We start from the raw sequence: 16,403 nt of genomic DNA, 5'->3' as shown, positions 1-16,403 counted from the left end.
CCCCCCTCCAGGGGCAGGGAAACCTCCCACTAAACCATGCCACCCAAGGCTCTGTCCAACCTGGCCTTGAGCACTGCCAGGGATGGAGCATTCACAACTTCCCTGGGCAACCCATTCCAGTGCCTCACCACCCTTACAGCAGAGAACTTCCTCCTTATATCCAATCTAAACTTCCCCTGTTTAAGTTTTAACCCATTACCCTTTTTCCTATCACTACAGTCCTAATGAAGAGGCCCTCCCCAGCATCCTTGTAGGCCCCCTTTCGTCACAAGTGTCACATGAACACTACCATGCCTGAGCCTTCCTGGCCCCACGGGTTGTGTCCTGCATTTGCCATCACCCCATCCTGCAGAAAGGATGTGGTACCACCAAATGACTTGGAAAACCACAGGATGAAAGTCACTGTGACTCTAGGCACACATCAGAATCCTAGTCTCCCTCACCTGAGCATGCTGGGGCCACTCCACACCACTACATACAGGGCTGAGAGAAGCCTTTCCCTCCATGCTTCCGAAGCTTCATCCCTCAGCTGATGACTCCACGTACTGTGAAGCTCATGTGAGCCTTTGCCCAAGGGATAACGTGGACACCAACATGTAAGGACAGGTTCGCTCAGTGCTGTTTACAGGAGAGGCCTCAGGTTTTGGCTGGTAGGGACAGGCAGAGGCCTCCTCTCAGATTTCACACAAGGATCTGACCAGAGGCAGGGCCGTGCTAAGGCAGGACACAAGGCCCCAAGCAATGGGAGAGACAGCACTTCACCCCCCCCACCCCTTGTCTCCTATGTGCACCCAGAGCACTTAAGAGCAGGTGGGTCTCCTCCTCCACAGACCCACTGCCCTTCATGGGTGTCACATCAACCTCCAACAACCAAAACTAGGGTGCCACTGCACCCAGCCGTGATGGTCAAGAGCCCAGGCACTATAATACCTTAGCCTGACCCCAAGAGAGCACCCAGAGCCTCAAGGGAGGGTGCAGCTGCAGAGCCAGCTGAAGAGGCTCCAACGCCACCCTGTCTCAGGCTGCCACCTCCCCACTCTCATCAGGTTGGCTGGTGGGGCAGTAGCTCATAGCACAGCACAGACAATCTAGATTAGATGCCCCCCTCTGCTGCCAACTTTTATCTAGGGCATGATCCACAACTCCCCGAAGGAGCATTTAGCTCAGGGGCATCAGCTCCTGAGGCACTAAGGGAGGGAGGAAACCTCTTAAACCAGCTCTGCCACTCCAGCAATGCTGGAACCACACCCTGAGATACAGACTGCTGACTTGACAGCAGCAGAGGCACCAGGATGGGCAGGATTTGTCCTTAGGGTGATGGCATTCACCTGCTACGCTCCCCTCAAACCATCCTGGAGTGATACAACTCTGCTGTCCCTCATTCCTCCCCATCAGTGTTGCCTCTGGAAGTGTTTGGCATCACTTCAGTGATGTTTGCTGAGGCACTGGCACAGGGTGCCCAGAGAAGCTGTGGCTGCCCCATCCCTGGCAGTGCTCAAGGCCAGGTTGGACACAGGGGCTTGGAGCAAGCTGCTCTAGTGGAAGGTGTCCCTGCCTGTGGCAGGGGTTGGAACTGGATGAGCTTTCAGCTCCTTTCCAACACAAACCATTCCATGACTCTATGTGCTAATCCCAACTCGTAATTCACATTCTGACTAGTTTTAGTTCACGGTAAAGGCCTGGCAAAAGTAGCCTGGAGCAGACAGAAGGCAACATTTCCTCACACTTGTGTCACCCAGGAATACTCAGTGGCTGCAGACACCAGCCCCACATCCCACTGAGAAGCCCTGCAGCAGCTCCATGAATTCACACACATCTGGACATGTCAGGGGGCTTTGTGTGTGGTGAAGGCTGGAGTAAGTGAGAAAGCCGTCCTCAGCAGAGCATCACCCATGCTGTGACAGTGAGGCAACCTCACCTACAGCACACCAAAAGCATCTTCAGAACGTGCTGCGTCAAATAACCCCTTCATAGCAGCTTTGAGATGGACCAGTTTGCTGAAAGGCAGCACCAGGAGATTCCTTCCCTGCTGCCCCTTATTGTGCTCAGTGACCTAACACAGATCTAACATTAGCAAAAAACTAAGCTACACACATGCAACAGTTCCTCCTCTGACTCGGGTCACCTTGTGAGTGCCGAGGTGGACAACGCACTCTGTGAAATCACTGCTGGACAATCCTGAAGCAGACAGAGCACCTGAGCATCACAGCACCAGACCAACCCAACTTCCTTCTCCCCATAGCTGCTAGTTCACAGCCAGAGCTGCTCACATTGCTGTTCCTGCCTTGAAGAGGTCCAGGCTCCTGCTCAAAGTGCCAGCGTGCCCTCAGCCTCCTAATGGGGAACTGAACAGCTTGGTGTGACATGGGCTTAATGCAACCAGTGACAGTCAGTGGAAGACTTCTAAGGCCCAGAAAGGAACTATCACATTGTTGGTGCCAGGGCTGCACTGTCACTCAGGGCACAGGATACAATAGAGCGTTTCAGCTCCACAGTTAAGGGCCTGCAAAACACATCTACAGCTTGTAAAGCCAGCACCTCACACCAAGCCCCAAAGTACTGCCTCTTACAGAGCTGAGGATGCAGAAACATGCATGCACTTGGTAGAAAGCTACTCCATGGTGCCTGTTAAGTCCCCTCCTCTGCTACTCACAGTGCAGGGAGGCCCAGCTGAATCTCTGGGTGAGGAACACTGACATTCCTTGCTCTCCCTGCTCATGCAGCATCACCTGCAGGATGCCATTCCCTACCTGTGTCAGCCTCTCAGAGCTCCTTCCACAGCTCATTTCAGAGGGCTACAGGACATCCTGCCAGTGATACCCCACATCCAAACCAACTCACCCAGGCCTTTATAATCTTGGGAGTTGTGGATGGAGAGCCTGAATTAGGAAGCAAGCACAGTTAAAGCAGTGGGACCCACCTAATGTCAGTGTTATACTACACATGGATGTGTGAACCAGGCCAGAGTTTTTGTAGGAGCGTGACTACATCCAAAGCAGAGGCAACTTTCTCTTCAAAACCCAGACCTTCCACCAATACTGGTAAATCCATTCAGAAAACAGACATAGATCATCTTTTTGTTGAAGCAGAGGAAGGTAACAGTAGCACAAAACACTCAAGACCCTCTGTGCTGTGGAAACCAGTCAGTCAACAGATGCTGGTGGTGGAAGTGCCCTGACACAGCAGATAACAAACTGCTTTTGACATCTCAGGCCTCTGGTATCATCAAACCATTTCCCATGCAATGAATTGAGCTCCTCCACCACTCTAAACCATTCTGGCCCAGGCTGTTTGGCTGGAAGGACAACTACCACACTTGGCTTTTGATTTCATTTTAAAATAGGTTTATTCCTTTGCTGTCACCCCCGCATTGATCCGAACTCGCATACAAGAAACACAGCAACATGCTGCACGACCAGTTACCTGTTTCCCTACTTATAACTTTTAATGTAGGCATATTAAAGCCAACTCCCAAAACCAAAGCATGTGTAGGAGTAGGATATTCAAATAAGTCTTATTCAGCTCTTTTGTCCTGCTGGGTAATTCACCTGTGATATCTTGTTCTGCAATGGTCAGAAACAAGCTAAGCGCTTCCCCCATTTCAAAGCATGTGTCTTGAAGGGAATAATCATCTTTTGAAGGTTCTTGAAGAAGGGAAAGTTACTGATACAGAAAGGGAATGGCATGAGCTGGAAGTTCACTGGAAGAGTGAAGCAGGAGCCATGAACCAAACCTCACCTACTACATAGGGGCTGTGTTTTCTCTCAGCCACAGGCCAGCAGAGACAACACACACATAAGGCCACCAAAGCCGAGGTCAGCCTCATCCTTTGCTTGCTGCCCATGTGTCTTCCCAAGCCCCTTAAGCATGCAGCTCATTTATCCAGCTTAGTACGTGCTGCTGCAGTCCAGGCCACCTACAGCAGGTCAGCAACTCTTCCCGAGCAGTTTTAGTTGTGATATGACAAGCATTTTAACATCAGCATGTTCCTGGCTGCTGGTTCCCTTCATTTGCCACGCTTTTATCTAGCTATTTTGAATTATTTCTGGTCAAAGTGTAGCCAAAACTGCAGTTGAACCAAATCTGGAGCTGGCCTTGCCTCCAGGTGAAGCTCTCCTGACTGCTGCCTATAGCAAGTCACTCCCCAGGCAAACCTGCAGGTCGAGCTGTGTACCACACAGTTGTGGTGGGCACAAGGGTGTCAGGAGGAGGTGGAACTGCTGCTTTTGGAGGCACTGCCAAATTAGAACAGCCACTAAAGCACTTTGGGGAAAATCCAAGTGATCCTGAAGGACCCAACAAGCAGCACCAGTAAAAGAGCACACCTTCTATAAGGTCTGGACAAACCACAGCTTACAATGTACATTCTTCTCCATAGGGGCCAGTGCTGGAATAACCATTTCTACCCTCACAAGAGGATTTCCATCCTTAAGACACCTGTGAGTGCTGGCCACAACTCCCAGCACCCTTTCTACAGCCTGGCACCCAGCAGCAATAGGAAGTGCTTGTTCTTGAGGGCAAAGCTTAATGCTGAGTACCACACACCCTCACACCAAATGATTCCAGAGTATTAAAGGATAAGGATTTGCCTTTACAGGCAGCACCTTGAAGGTGAGGGTGCATGTACTCACAGAGGAGCTCCATCATAGCTTCGGCTATCACTGAGCCCACACTCACTCATAGGGTTTACAGTGCCTCAAAACAAGGCAAAAATGACCTGCAGGAGACACAGCAGCTTCCCTCCTTCCATGGCATCTCTGAGAATGTCCTCTCAGAGCAACTGCTCCCAAAGTGCTCATGGTTACAGCCCAACTCACAGACCATGGACTTCATGCGTGCCCCTGACAATCCAGACAGGGCCTAACTAGGGCCTGGCTTTTGGAATAGCTCCTTCCCAAAGAGGACACCAGGAGAAGACAGGGGCACATCTGAGCTTGAAGCTGAAACTGGTTTTCACAGCACAATCAAAGCAAGTCCAGGCCAACACAATGGTCACACACAGTATTCCAGCTTCTCTGCTTGTCACAAACACATGGAGAAAAGCTGCTGGGCCAGAAACTACACCAACACTCACTTCCTATTTCTATCCACAGCTTCTTACCCAGCCTCAGCCTCCAACCCTCTTCCAGAGCTCAGGAGCCAAGTGCCCTTCATTAAGGCAAACTGACACAGGAAAGACTCATGAAGCCACCAAAACCCCCACCAGCTGAGCTGACACCTCTGGCCAGGCTGCAGGGATCCACCACAACACTTGTCTGAGTTGTTTAAACCTTTTCTTTCTTCAGTTGCAACAGAACCAAGCACAGAATAGAACTGTTTGGGGCCAATACTGACCAGTCTTTGGCTGTAACGGATCCGTTCTTCCTCAGGCTCCATCTCTGACTCTTCTGAAGAGAGGGAGAAGGACACTCCAGGGCTGCTGTCTTCCTCCTCTTCCTCCTTGGAAGTAAAGGGAAAGAGTGAAGCAGGGCACACAGATATAAAACTCCTCCATCCCTCATTTCTTTGCTCATTTGGAGCCTGCACAGGGCTAAGCGAGCACAGTGGATGAGCCCAACTCAACTCTGAACACCCCCATTCTAACTTTAGGCATGACCCAGGGTAAATGACTTTACCAGCTGTTCTGTAACACGACAGGAGCTGCAGGTCTGAGTGCAGAGAAAGGACTCAGCTCTGCACCGCCACCAGCACAGGGGCAGCTCAGTTTGCCCCTGCTGGGGTATGGAGCAGGCAAGCTGCTCTCAAACGCTCAACAGCGGTCAGGGAGTACAAGATGAGGCATTGGAGAAGCAACTCCTCCAAACACCATTGCTCTCCCCTGCATATCCTGTACCCGGGAGAAGCCACACGGGTACGGAACATCTCCCATCACTCGAGCAGGGCTGCAGGTAGGGGAGCAGCTCCTGTCTTGAGAGGACCTACCTACATACTCAGATCTCAAAACCTGCCACCTTGTGACACCGCACAAGAACTTGGCAAAGCCTCCCGAGGCATCTGATGGTGCCTCAACTTTTCCTGCCCTTTGTAAAGGAACAAAAAGAACCCAAAGCCCAGGTACATTGCAACTCCTCATCCCATTCACCATGCCTATACCAGACCTGCGGGCAAGGAATCTGCCCCCCCTACCCCGTGTAGCTTTACAGAACCGCTACCCTAGCATGGAAAGAACTTGTTCCATCTTGCCCTTCCCGGACCCTCCGAGCACGGTTTGACAGCGGAGCCGCTCACATCCCGTAGCATCCTTCCCCATCCCTATCGCCCTTCCCACTCGGGACCGGACTTCCCAGCGCGGCTGAGGCAGCTCCCTTGTACTTCCGAACTCTTGTTTATAAACACCCGGAGCGTGACACAACACCTAACCCACCCCCCGGCCACGCCACCCCCCCCGCCCCTCGTCCTCCGGGCTAGGAGGAAAGCAGCTCCGGCCCGGCCGAACAAAGCGGCGGCGGGGGAAAGCCCTCAGGACCCCGGTCCCGGGGGAGCTGTCAGCCGGCACCCGCCCGCCCCGGGACCCGCCCGCTCCCCTCCAACTTCCCGACCCGGCCCTCCCGGGGGCCGCCAGCAAGGGGAGACCCGCCCCCGGGTCGCGCCTCGGGCGCCGGGACCGCTGCCCCGGCCGGGTGGGAGGCGGCCGGTACCCAGCGCCCGGCCCCTCTATGGGGACTCGCGGAAACTTCGGGGTCGGCCAGGGGTGGCCCCATTCCCTCCCCCCCCCCCATCCCCTCCCGGCCCCGGCTCACCAGGTCTCTCCTGCGCCTTTGTCCTCTTCTAGCGCCGAGACGGGGAGAAACAGAAGAGGCGGAGGAGGAAGCCCCGGTCAGGCAGCGATCGCGCCCCGGGCCCGGGCCCGGCCCGCCGGCCGCGCCTCCCCGCACCCCCCCCTTCCCCGGCCCCGCCGCCGCTGCCTTCCCCCGTGGCCCGCGGCTCCCGGCGCGGTGCCCGTGCGCTGACAGCCCCGCCGGCCGCCGCGGGCCGCTGCCTGCTCCCGCCGGCCCCGCTCCCCGGCCCGGCGCCGCGTCCGCCGGGCAGCGCGTCCCCTCCCCGCCGCGCCGCGCAGCGCACCCCGCCGCCGGCTGCCAGGCGTGCGGCGGCCTCAGCGCTGCCCCGGCCGCGCCGTGCCCCGGTGCCGCCGCCGCACGCCGCCGCTCCCCCCCCCCCGGCCGGGACGCGGTTCCCCTCCTCACACAGAAGCCGCCGCCGCCATTTTGAACCCGTCAGAGTCTCACATACACACTGACTCGGCCGCCGCACTGCGCAGGCGCCGCCCGCAACCTCCCCTGACCCCCCCTCCGCCACCGCCTCCATCCCCCGCTCTGCGCATGCGCCAAGGCCCCCCCTCCTTCGCCCGTCCCGCTCGGGCGCCGGGCACCGCGCAGGCGCGAGCTCGCACCTCAGGGCCCCCCCTCCACCGCTTGGGCGGGAGCGAGCGCGCACGCGCGGACCGGCGGCTGGGCACGCCCCCTTCTGGCCACGCCCCCCCCGCCCGCGCGCATGCTGTCGCCTGTGAGGCTGGGTACGTGCGGCGCAGGCGCACATGCGTACATGCGAAAGACATACATGTCTGTGTACGTGTAACACACGACTGTGTGCATGTAACACGCCTGTGCACGTGTAACACACGACTGTGTGCATGTAACACGCCTGTGCACGTGTAACACACGACTGTGCATGTAACACGCCTGTGCACGTGTAACATGACTGTGTGCATGTAACACGCCTGTGCACGTGTAACACACGACTGTGCATGTAACACGCCTGTGCACGTGTAACATGACTGTGTGCATGTAACACGCCTGTGTACATGTAACACACGACTGTGCATGTAACACGCCTGTGTACGTGTAACACACAACTATCTGCATGTAACACGCCTGTGTACGTGTAACACACGACTGTGCATGTAACACGCCTGTGCACGTGTAACACGACTGTGTGCATGTAACGCCTGTGTACGTGTAACACACGACTATGTGCATGTAACATGCCTGTGTACATGTAACACACAACTATGTGCATGTAACGCTTATGTACATGTAACACACAACTATGCATGTAACACGCCTGTGTATGTGTAACACACGACTATGTGCATGTAACATGCTTGTGTACGTGTAACACACGACTATGTGCATGTAACATGCCTGTGTACGTGTAACACACGACTATGTGCATGTAAAACCTATGTACGTGTAACACACAACTATGTGCATGTAACACCCATGTACGTGTTACACGCCTATGTACGTGTAACACCTATGTGCATGTATCATGCCTGTATACATGTAACACACACTTATGTGCATGTAACACACACCTATATACATGTAACACATATGTACATGTAACACACACCTATGTACATGTAACACCTATGTACATGCAACACGCCTATGTACATATATCAGCTATGTACATGCAACACACACCTATGTACGTGTAACACACACCTAGGTACATGTAACACACCTATGTACGTGTAACGCACACCTAGGTATATGCAGCATGCATATACAAGGCTATATACATGTAGTACATGCCTACATACATGCAACGCACCCACCTATATACATGCGGCAGTCACATACCTAGGTACATGCAACACACTCCTGTATACATGCAGCACATATACATGGCTATACATGCTTATACGCATGTAGCATACACACATACACTCCTATAAAGATACAGGACACATGCACCTCTATATACATGCAGCACACACACACCTATACACATGCAACACACACACCCCCATACATGCAACAGACACACATACCCTCCATTATACATGCAACACATACACAAGGCTTGTATATACATGCTTGTATTTTATGTGCGTACGATACATGCCTATATGCATGCAACACACACCTATATACATGCAGCATGTACACATATACACCTATGGGCATGCAACACATACAAGGCTATATACATGCAATACATGTTTATATACATGTAGCATATAGACATACAGTTCTATATACATGCAGGACACGTGCACTGCTATGTACATGCAACACATACATGCATGCAACAGATGTGCACACACACATCACACCTATATACATGCAAACCATATAAACATCTATATGCATGTAGTGCATACACACTTATATACATGCAACACACACTTATATATGCAACATACATGCAGCACACACATACACATACACAACACATAATCGGCTATATACATGCAACACACATCTATATGCATGCCCATATACATGCAGCACCCATACATCTATATACATGCAGCCTACACATGCATATATGCATACACACATGTACACTCCTGTATATATGCAACACAGCACCCATATATACATGCAACATACAGTCATATGCACCAATACATTCAACACACACACCTATGTACACACAGCACACACACACACCTATGTACACACAGAACGCACATACACACCCATATACATGCAGCACTATGCACCTGCCTATGTACACGCAGCACCCACATACACACCTATGCACACAGAGAACACACATACACATCTATGTACACACAGCACACACATACACACCTATGTACACAGAGAACACACATACACATCTATGTACACACAGCACACACATACACACCTATGTACACACAGCACACACATACACACCTATGCACACAGAGAACACACATACACATCTATGTACACACAGCACACACATACACACCTATGTACACACAGCACGCACATACACACCTATGTACACACAGCACGCACATACACACCTGTGTACACACAGCACACACATACATATACACCTATGTACACACAGCACGCACATACACACCTATGAACACACAGCACGCACATACACACCTATGTACACACAGCACGCACATATACACCTATGTACACACAGCACGCACATACACACCTATGTACACACAGCACGCACATACACACCTATGCACACAGAGAACACACATACACACCTATGTACACACAGCACACACATACACACCTATGTACACACAGCACACACACACCTATGTACACACAGCACGCACATACACACCTATGTACACAGAGAACACACATACACATCTATGTACACACAGCACACACATACACACCTATGTACACACAGCACACACACACACCCCTATGTACACAGAGAACACACATACACACCTATGTACACACAGCACGCACATACACACCTATGTACACACAGCACGCACATATACACCTATGTACACACAGCACACACATACACACCTATGTACACACAGCACGCACATACACACCTATGCACACAGAGAACACACATACACATCTATGTACACACAGCACACACATACACACCTATGTACACACAGCACACACACACCTATGTACACACAGCACGCACATACACACCTATGCACACAGAGAACACACATACACATCTATGTACACACAGCACACACATACACACCTATGTACACACAGCACACACACACCTATGTACACACAGCACACACATACACACCTATGTACACACAGCACGCACATACACACCTATGTACACACAGCACGCACATACACACCTATGCACACAGAGAACACACATACACATCTATGTACACACAGCACACACATACACACCTATGTACACACAGCACGCACATACACACCTATGCACACAGAGAACACACATACACACCTATGTACACACAGCACGCACATACACACCTATGTACACACAGAGAACACACATACACATCTATGTACACACAGCACACACACGTACACATCTCTATGTACGCACATAGACACACCCCATCCAAACTCAAGGGTCCCATTCCCAGTGGCTCTGGGGCCACAGGGGACCCGTCTCCCCATCACGGAGCCAGGGCCGCTCCTGCCCACAGGGACCATGCCACGCTGCTCTGTGTTGATCTTTAATGTCGGCACTGCACCGCGTTCACCCCATGGCACCCCTCCCTCACTGGCCAGCCAGCAGGAATGCCCCCCCCCCCCCCCAAATCAGTTCTCTGCACCCAGACCCATTGCAGGGTGATAGCGGTAGCAGCGGAGGGCCGGTGGTGGCTGATGATCCCCAGCAGCAGCTGGGAGCCGAGGTGCTGGCTCACGCTGGTTCCCCATAGCCATGGTGTGGGGCTCAGCAGAGCACGCAGCCCCTCTTGGGTCTCCTCCTGCGCTGGCTGCGGTGGGCAGCACTGAGGGCAGCCCTGCAGGCCTCTGTGAAGATGCTGCTGATGTTCTCCTGGTACCTGGCCGAGCACTCCAGGTAGGACACTGCATGGACCTGCCGGGCCATGGCCTCTCCCTGTGGGGAGCAGCAGGGTCAGACCCCACCCCACATGGCCCCAGTTCACCCACACACCCTCATACTGGGGGGCATCCTGGGGTACCACTCACCTGGTGGTGGGACACGGGCTCCAAGCGCCCCTCCTGCAGCTTGCGCAGCACTGCATGGTCTCGCCGCAGGTCGGTCTTGCAGCCCACCAGCAGCACCGGGATGCTCTTGCAGAAGTGGTTCACCTCTGGGTACCACTATGGAGAGAGGACGCATGGAGCCCAGCGATGGGGAAGTGCCACCTCTCCTAGGGAGGATGAGTGGGGTGGGAGAAGCCACCCTGGGGATGTGTTACCTTTGTTAGGATGTTGTTGTAGCTGCTGGGGTCGGTGACGTCAAAGCAGATGAGGACAACATTGGCATCCGAGTAGGACAATGGGCGAAGCCGGTCATAGTCTTCCTGTCCTGCCGGGTGGAGATCATGGAATCATGGAATGGCTTGGGTTGGAAAGGAACTTCAAGCTCATCCAGTCCCAAGGGGCAGGGACACCTTCCACTAGAGCAGGGTGCTCCCTGTGTCCAACCTGGCCTTGAGCACTGCCAGGGATGGGGCAGCCACAGCTTCTCTGGGCACCCTGTGCCAGCACCTCAGCACCCTCACAGGGAGGAAGCTTTTATGCACCAGTTCCTTCATGGGCTGGGTCCCCCCCCCTGCCCCGGGTAACCTCCCATCTCCTGTTGTCAATGCATAGGGACACCCGTCTGAATCATGACACCCCAAACCCCATAAATACACTGGGATCCCCTGCTGTCCTACCTGCAGTGTCCCAGAGGTGGATCTTCACAGGCTTGCCAGCAACCTGGAGGGAGGCTGTGTACTTCTCGAATACGGTGGGGACATAGACCTGGCAGGGGACAGAAAGGGCATGAGACAAATCCTGCCTGTCCACAGGCAGAGGGGACCCCCAACAGGAGATGTGTGCATAAGACAGGGCATGATGATATACCCAGCCTCAGGAGAGGGAAATGGGATGTGGGGAAAGAATGGGGTCGTGACCACAGGACAGACCCGTCTCCCTATCCCATGAACCTGCCCAGGTGAGGCAGAGGTGTCCATCATAACATCATAGAAACATGGAATGGTGGAAGGGAGCTTAAAGCTCATCCAGCTCCAACCCCTGCCACGGGCAGGGACACCTTCCACTGGAACAGCTTGCTCCAAGCCCCTGTGTCCAACCTGGCCTTGAACACTGCCAGGGATGGGGCAGCCACAGCTTCTCTGGGCACCCTGTGCCAGCGCCTCAGCACCCTCACAGTAAAGCACTTCTTCCTCATCTCCAACCTGAACTTCCTCTGTTCAGTTTGAACCCATCACCCCTTGTCCTATCGCTACAGTCCCTGATGAAGAGCCCTTCTTCATCAGCCTCATCAGCCTCCCATCAGCCCCATGCTGGGCCACCCTCTTCCCCAGCACCCCCAGTTATACGCCCTGCAAACACCCCCACTGTGCCCATCCCGCCCCATCCCGCCCCCCCTTCTCCCACGTCACCGCTCCCAGGAGCCTCCCCCGTCCCTTGCAGGACCACGACTCCCCCCCCCATGCCCACATCGCACCCCTCTGAGCTCCCCCGGGACGCGGCATGCGGTACCTTTGGGAAGTCGCCCCTGGCGAACGCCACCAGCAGAGACGTCTTCCCGCAGCCCCCGTCCCCCACGACCACCACCTTCACCTCGGCCGCGGGGGCCCCTTCCCGATGCATGGGGGCCGGCGGATCCAGCCTGGCCTCGGCGGGGACCGGGATGCGGACGGGGCGGTGCGAGGCACCCGCCCGGACCGGGGCGCGGCCGCAACCCTCCCGTCGGCCCGCCCGCGGCTCCGCTCGGTGCCGGGGCCGGGGCCGTGGTGTGCGGGGCAGGGCAGCGCCGCAGGCAGGGTGCTCACACACGTACGGGTGCCTGCAGCGGGGGGGGCTCTCCCTGCCACCCCGTTTCCCTCCTCCCTGGAGGGGTTTTATTGCCCGGAGCATCCGCAGGAGGCAAAGTCCAGGGCGGAGGGAGGTGCGGGGGTGACTCACAGCTCCCGCTGTCGCCCGTTCTGCGGCGCACCCGCTGCTGACGTGCTGTGCCTGGCCCTGCCCGGCCCTGCAGGTGCTTGGAGCGCTGGGGGCAGTTGTGGTGTCCTCGACGTAAGGACGTGGAGCTGCTGGAGTCCAAGGGAGGGCGCGGAGATGCTGCGAGGGCTGGAGCAGCTCTGCTCTGGAGCCAGGCTGAGAGAGCTGGGCTGGGGCAGCCTGGGGAAGAGAAGGCTCCTGAAGGGGAGACCTGAGAGCAGCTCCAGTGCCTGAAGGGGCTGCAGGAAACCTGGAGAGGGGCGTGGGACAAGGGATGTAGGGACAGGCCAAGGGGAATGGCTTGAACCTGCCCGAGGGGAGACTGAGATGAGCTCTGAGGCAGAAGCTCTTCCCTGTGAGGGTGCTGAGGCGTTGGCACAGGGTGCCCAGAGAAGCTGTGGCTGCCCCATCCCTGGCAGTGTTCAAGGCCAGGTTGGACACAGGGGCTTGGAGCAAGCGGCTCCAGTGGAAGGGGTTGGGGTTGGAGCTGGATGAGCTTTAAGCTCCCTTCCAACACAAATCATTCCATGGTTCTATGATTCTACATGGGGTGGTGCTTGGTGGTGCCCCCTCCTGCTGCTCCCCCAGCCCCACTGTGGGTGTGCTGGGTGCACTCCCAGCAGCAATTACCAGCTTATTGAGCCACAGAAGCATCTTTCTGCCCTTACTGGAGGAGCAGAGGGCACCCAGTGCTGGGAGGTGGTGCTATGCCCACTGGCTGTCTGTGTCCCGGGCACCCAGCAGCTCTAGGGGACGCAGAGAGCAGCCAGTACTGCTCTGCAAGGGAAGGAGAGACCATGCCTCTCATATCCCGGCTTGGATGTGGGGACATGGTCTTGGACATCCTTTGCCACCCCATGGTCCTGTTGGGAGTGAGTGGTGTAGGGGTGCCTGGAGGAGCAGGGGGACTGTTCCTACCAGCACCATGGCTGGTTCTTCTCCTGTTCTCCTGCTGCCTGCCCCCCATCTCTCTTGGTGGGTCAACAGGTACCCAGGTCCAGGAGGTGCCTGTATCCCCCAGACCAGTGAGAACAAGGCTGAACCAAAGGCTTGAACACCAAATTCCCACCTAGACCTGATGCACAACAAAGATGGAGCAGAGTCAGTGGCGATTCCCATGAAGGAAAGCTGGGAGGGAAATGGAGACAGTAATGAACAATCTCCGAAGGATGCCAGCATCAGGGCAGGGTGTGCGGAAGAGACTGGAGCACAACGAAACAATCAGGAAGATGGCAATTACCAGTCTATAATGAGAAATGAGGTTGAATCCTAAAAGCATCCCGGTTCTTTCACAGCAAGATGTAGCTGCTGCAGCATCCGTCCTCTAGGGCATTCCCCTGGAGAAAGCATTGCTTTGGGCAGAACATTTGCTTTCCCGCAAGCCCAACAGGAATTTCACAGGAGCAGAGGCCCGGTGATGCAGCCTGGGGGTGCTCCCTCACCACCTGACCCATGATCCTGCAGAAACGCCCCAAAGAGCAGCTCTGTTCGGAGGAGAGGCGAGGAGGACGTGGAGACCCTGGTTCTCCTCATCGGAGAAGACTGTGGCAAGGAGCACCAGAGGGAAGGAACTGCTTGGACGCCCGGGCAGGTCAGCCCGTGGAAAGGTAGGGATGGGACCAGAGATGCTCTCGTCTCCCTGGAGCTCCCAGCCTTTCCCTGCTCCCATTCTCATCCACCCCCAGGGTGCCTGGATCCCCTCCATCCTCCACAGTGACCCCCAGCCCATCATTAGTGGGCAACACCTCCCCAGCCCTCCTGTCACCCCCCTGTCCCCAGCCCTTCTTAGCCACCTCACCGGACCCCTCATCCTGACACATCCCATTAACTCCCCGTCTGCTCTGACCACAGCCAGGGATCACATCCCACCTCCTGCCATGGAGCTGAACCAGACATTCCCATCCCCATCACCCATGCTGGAGACTGATGGAGAGAACCCATGCAGGATAGACATCACCGATGTGGCTATGGACACTGTCACGCTGCTCATCTGCCTCTGTGGGCTGGTGGGGAATGGGGCTGTGCTCTGGCTCCTTGGCTTCTGCATCAGCAGGAACCCAATCACCACCTACATCCTCAATCTGGCCGTGGCCGACTTCACCTTCCTCCTCTTCATGGTCACCTCAGTCCTCCTCTACATGATGGAGAACATCTTCTGCTCCACTGTGGTGGCTCTGGTGTACCAGAGGCCACTTTTCCTGCTCTCGCTGCTGTCCTACAACATGGGCCTGTATCTCCTGATGGCCATCAGCATCGAGAGGTGCTCGTCCATCCTCTGTCCGCTCTGGTACCGCTGCCACCGCCCTCAGCGCTTGTCAGCCCTGGTGTGTGTCCTGCTCTGGGCCCTCTCCATCACTGTCATTGCTGCAGTGACATCTCTGTGCCTCTTGCATGAGGATGATCACTGCCGCGTGGCTCTCATCTCCATGTACGTCCTCAACTTCCTCATCTTTGCCCCACCCATGGTCGCTTCCAATGTGATCCTCTTCATCAAGGTCCAGTGTGGCTCCCAGCAGCGCCAACCCAAGCGGCTCTACATCGTTATCTTCCTCACCGTCCTCCTCTTTCTCATCTTCGGGGTTCCCCTCAGCGTCTGGAACTTCCTGCTGCAGTTTGGCTTCGCGGCTGTGCCATCCCAGGCTGTTTTCCTGCTCGCCTGCATCAACAGCAGCATCAACCCCTTCATCTACTTCCTGGTGGGGAGCTGCCGGAGGCGCTGCTCCGTGGTGCCCCTGCAGGTCGCCTTCCGGAGGGTCTTCGAGGAGACGGGGATCACCACGATCTTCCCTTAAGAGCCACTGTGCTTGTGCTGGCTGTGTTGAGACCCCCCCGCTTCATGCTCAGTGCTGACCCTTGGTCCTGGCTGTGCCTGCAGGCTGCCTTCCTGTAGTGTTGCGATGCAGCCCATCCCTGGTCCCAGTCCTGTCCCCAGCCCATCCCATGGTACCCCTGTACCCATCCTCATCCCATGCCCAACCCCATCCATAGACTGTCCCATGTTATGCCTGCTACGTCCCTATTCCATCC

The 16,403-nt window shown here is 55.3% G+C and overlaps 3 protein-coding genes across 4 annotated transcripts in view; 1 reads left to right on the top strand and 2 right to left on the bottom strand.

The window, feature by feature from the left end:
* The window catches only part of KDM2A (lysine demethylase 2A), a 48,700-nt gene extending 41,412 nt beyond the window's left edge, over positions 1–7,288 (bottom strand). The window contains exons 1-3 of one of the 2 annotated variants that reach the window (XM_062632240.1): positions 7,185–7,288; positions 6,741–6,768; positions 5,335–5,439 (exon numbers count right to left, since the gene is read on the bottom strand). In XM_062632240.1, coding sequence (XP_062488224.1) covers positions 5,335–5,439; positions 6,741–6,768; positions 7,185–7,204 — 153 coding nt within the window. In that variant the 5' untranslated portion in view covers positions 7,205–7,288. The remainder of the gene's footprint in view (positions 1–5,334; positions 5,440–6,740; positions 6,769–7,184) is intronic. The other variant, XM_062632242.1, reaches the window with a different exon arrangement.
* A 3,629-nt stretch (positions 7,289–10,917) lies between these two features.
* On the bottom strand, positions 10,918–13,224 carry RHOD (ras homolog family member D). Its single transcript, XM_062632262.1, has 5 exons — positions 12,915–13,224; positions 12,083–12,170; positions 11,621–11,730; positions 11,388–11,522; positions 10,918–11,295 (listed from the first exon to the last, which is right to left on the bottom strand). The coding sequence occupies exons 1-5, from the start codon at positions 13,023–13,025 to the stop codon at positions 11,128–11,130; spliced, it is 612 nt and encodes a 203-aa protein (XP_062488246.1). The 5' UTR covers positions 13,026–13,224; the 3' UTR covers positions 10,918–11,127.
* A 1,588-nt stretch (positions 13,225–14,812) lies between these two features.
* On the top strand, positions 14,813–16,403 carry LOC134170651 (mas-related G-protein coupled receptor member H-like). Its single transcript, XM_062632239.1, has 2 exons — positions 14,813–14,983; positions 15,228–16,403. Exon 2 carries the CDS (start codon positions 15,254–15,256, stop codon positions 16,166–16,168), a length of 915 nt encoding a protein of 304 aa, XP_062488223.1. The 5' UTR covers positions 14,813–14,983; positions 15,228–15,253; the 3' UTR covers positions 16,169–16,403.

Source organism: Pezoporus occidentalis, unplaced genomic scaffold (assembly GCF_034315485.1).
Source record: "Pezoporus occidentalis ecotype Australia unplaced genomic scaffold, CSIRO_AGI_Poc_V1 ctg388, whole genome shotgun sequence".
In the NCBI taxonomy this organism is placed as follows: Eukaryota; Metazoa; Chordata; class Aves; order Psittaciformes; family Psittacidae; genus Pezoporus; species Pezoporus occidentalis.
Note: the sequence above shows the minus strand (reverse complement) of the source record. Positions and strands in the feature narration are given on the sequence as shown.

Excerpts from the sequence above, each read along its gene's own strand:
- LOC134170651 (XM_062632239.1), top strand. The coding sequence starts at position 15,254 with ATGGAGCTGAACCAGACATTCCCATCCCCATCACCCATGCTGGAGACT.
- RHOD (XM_062632262.1), bottom strand. The coding sequence starts at position 13,025 with ATGCATCGGGAAGGGGCCCCCGCGGCCGAGGTGAAGGTGGTGGTCGTG. Across the intron at positions 12,171-12,914 it reads CCAGGGGCGACTTCCCAAAG|GTCTATGTCCCCACCGTATT; the intron begins GTACCGCATGCC and ends GTCCCCTGCCAG. Across the intron at positions 11,296-11,387 it reads AGCCCGTGTCCCACCACCAG|GGAGAGGCCATGGCCCGGCA; the intron begins GTGAGTGGTACC and ends TGCTCCCCACAG.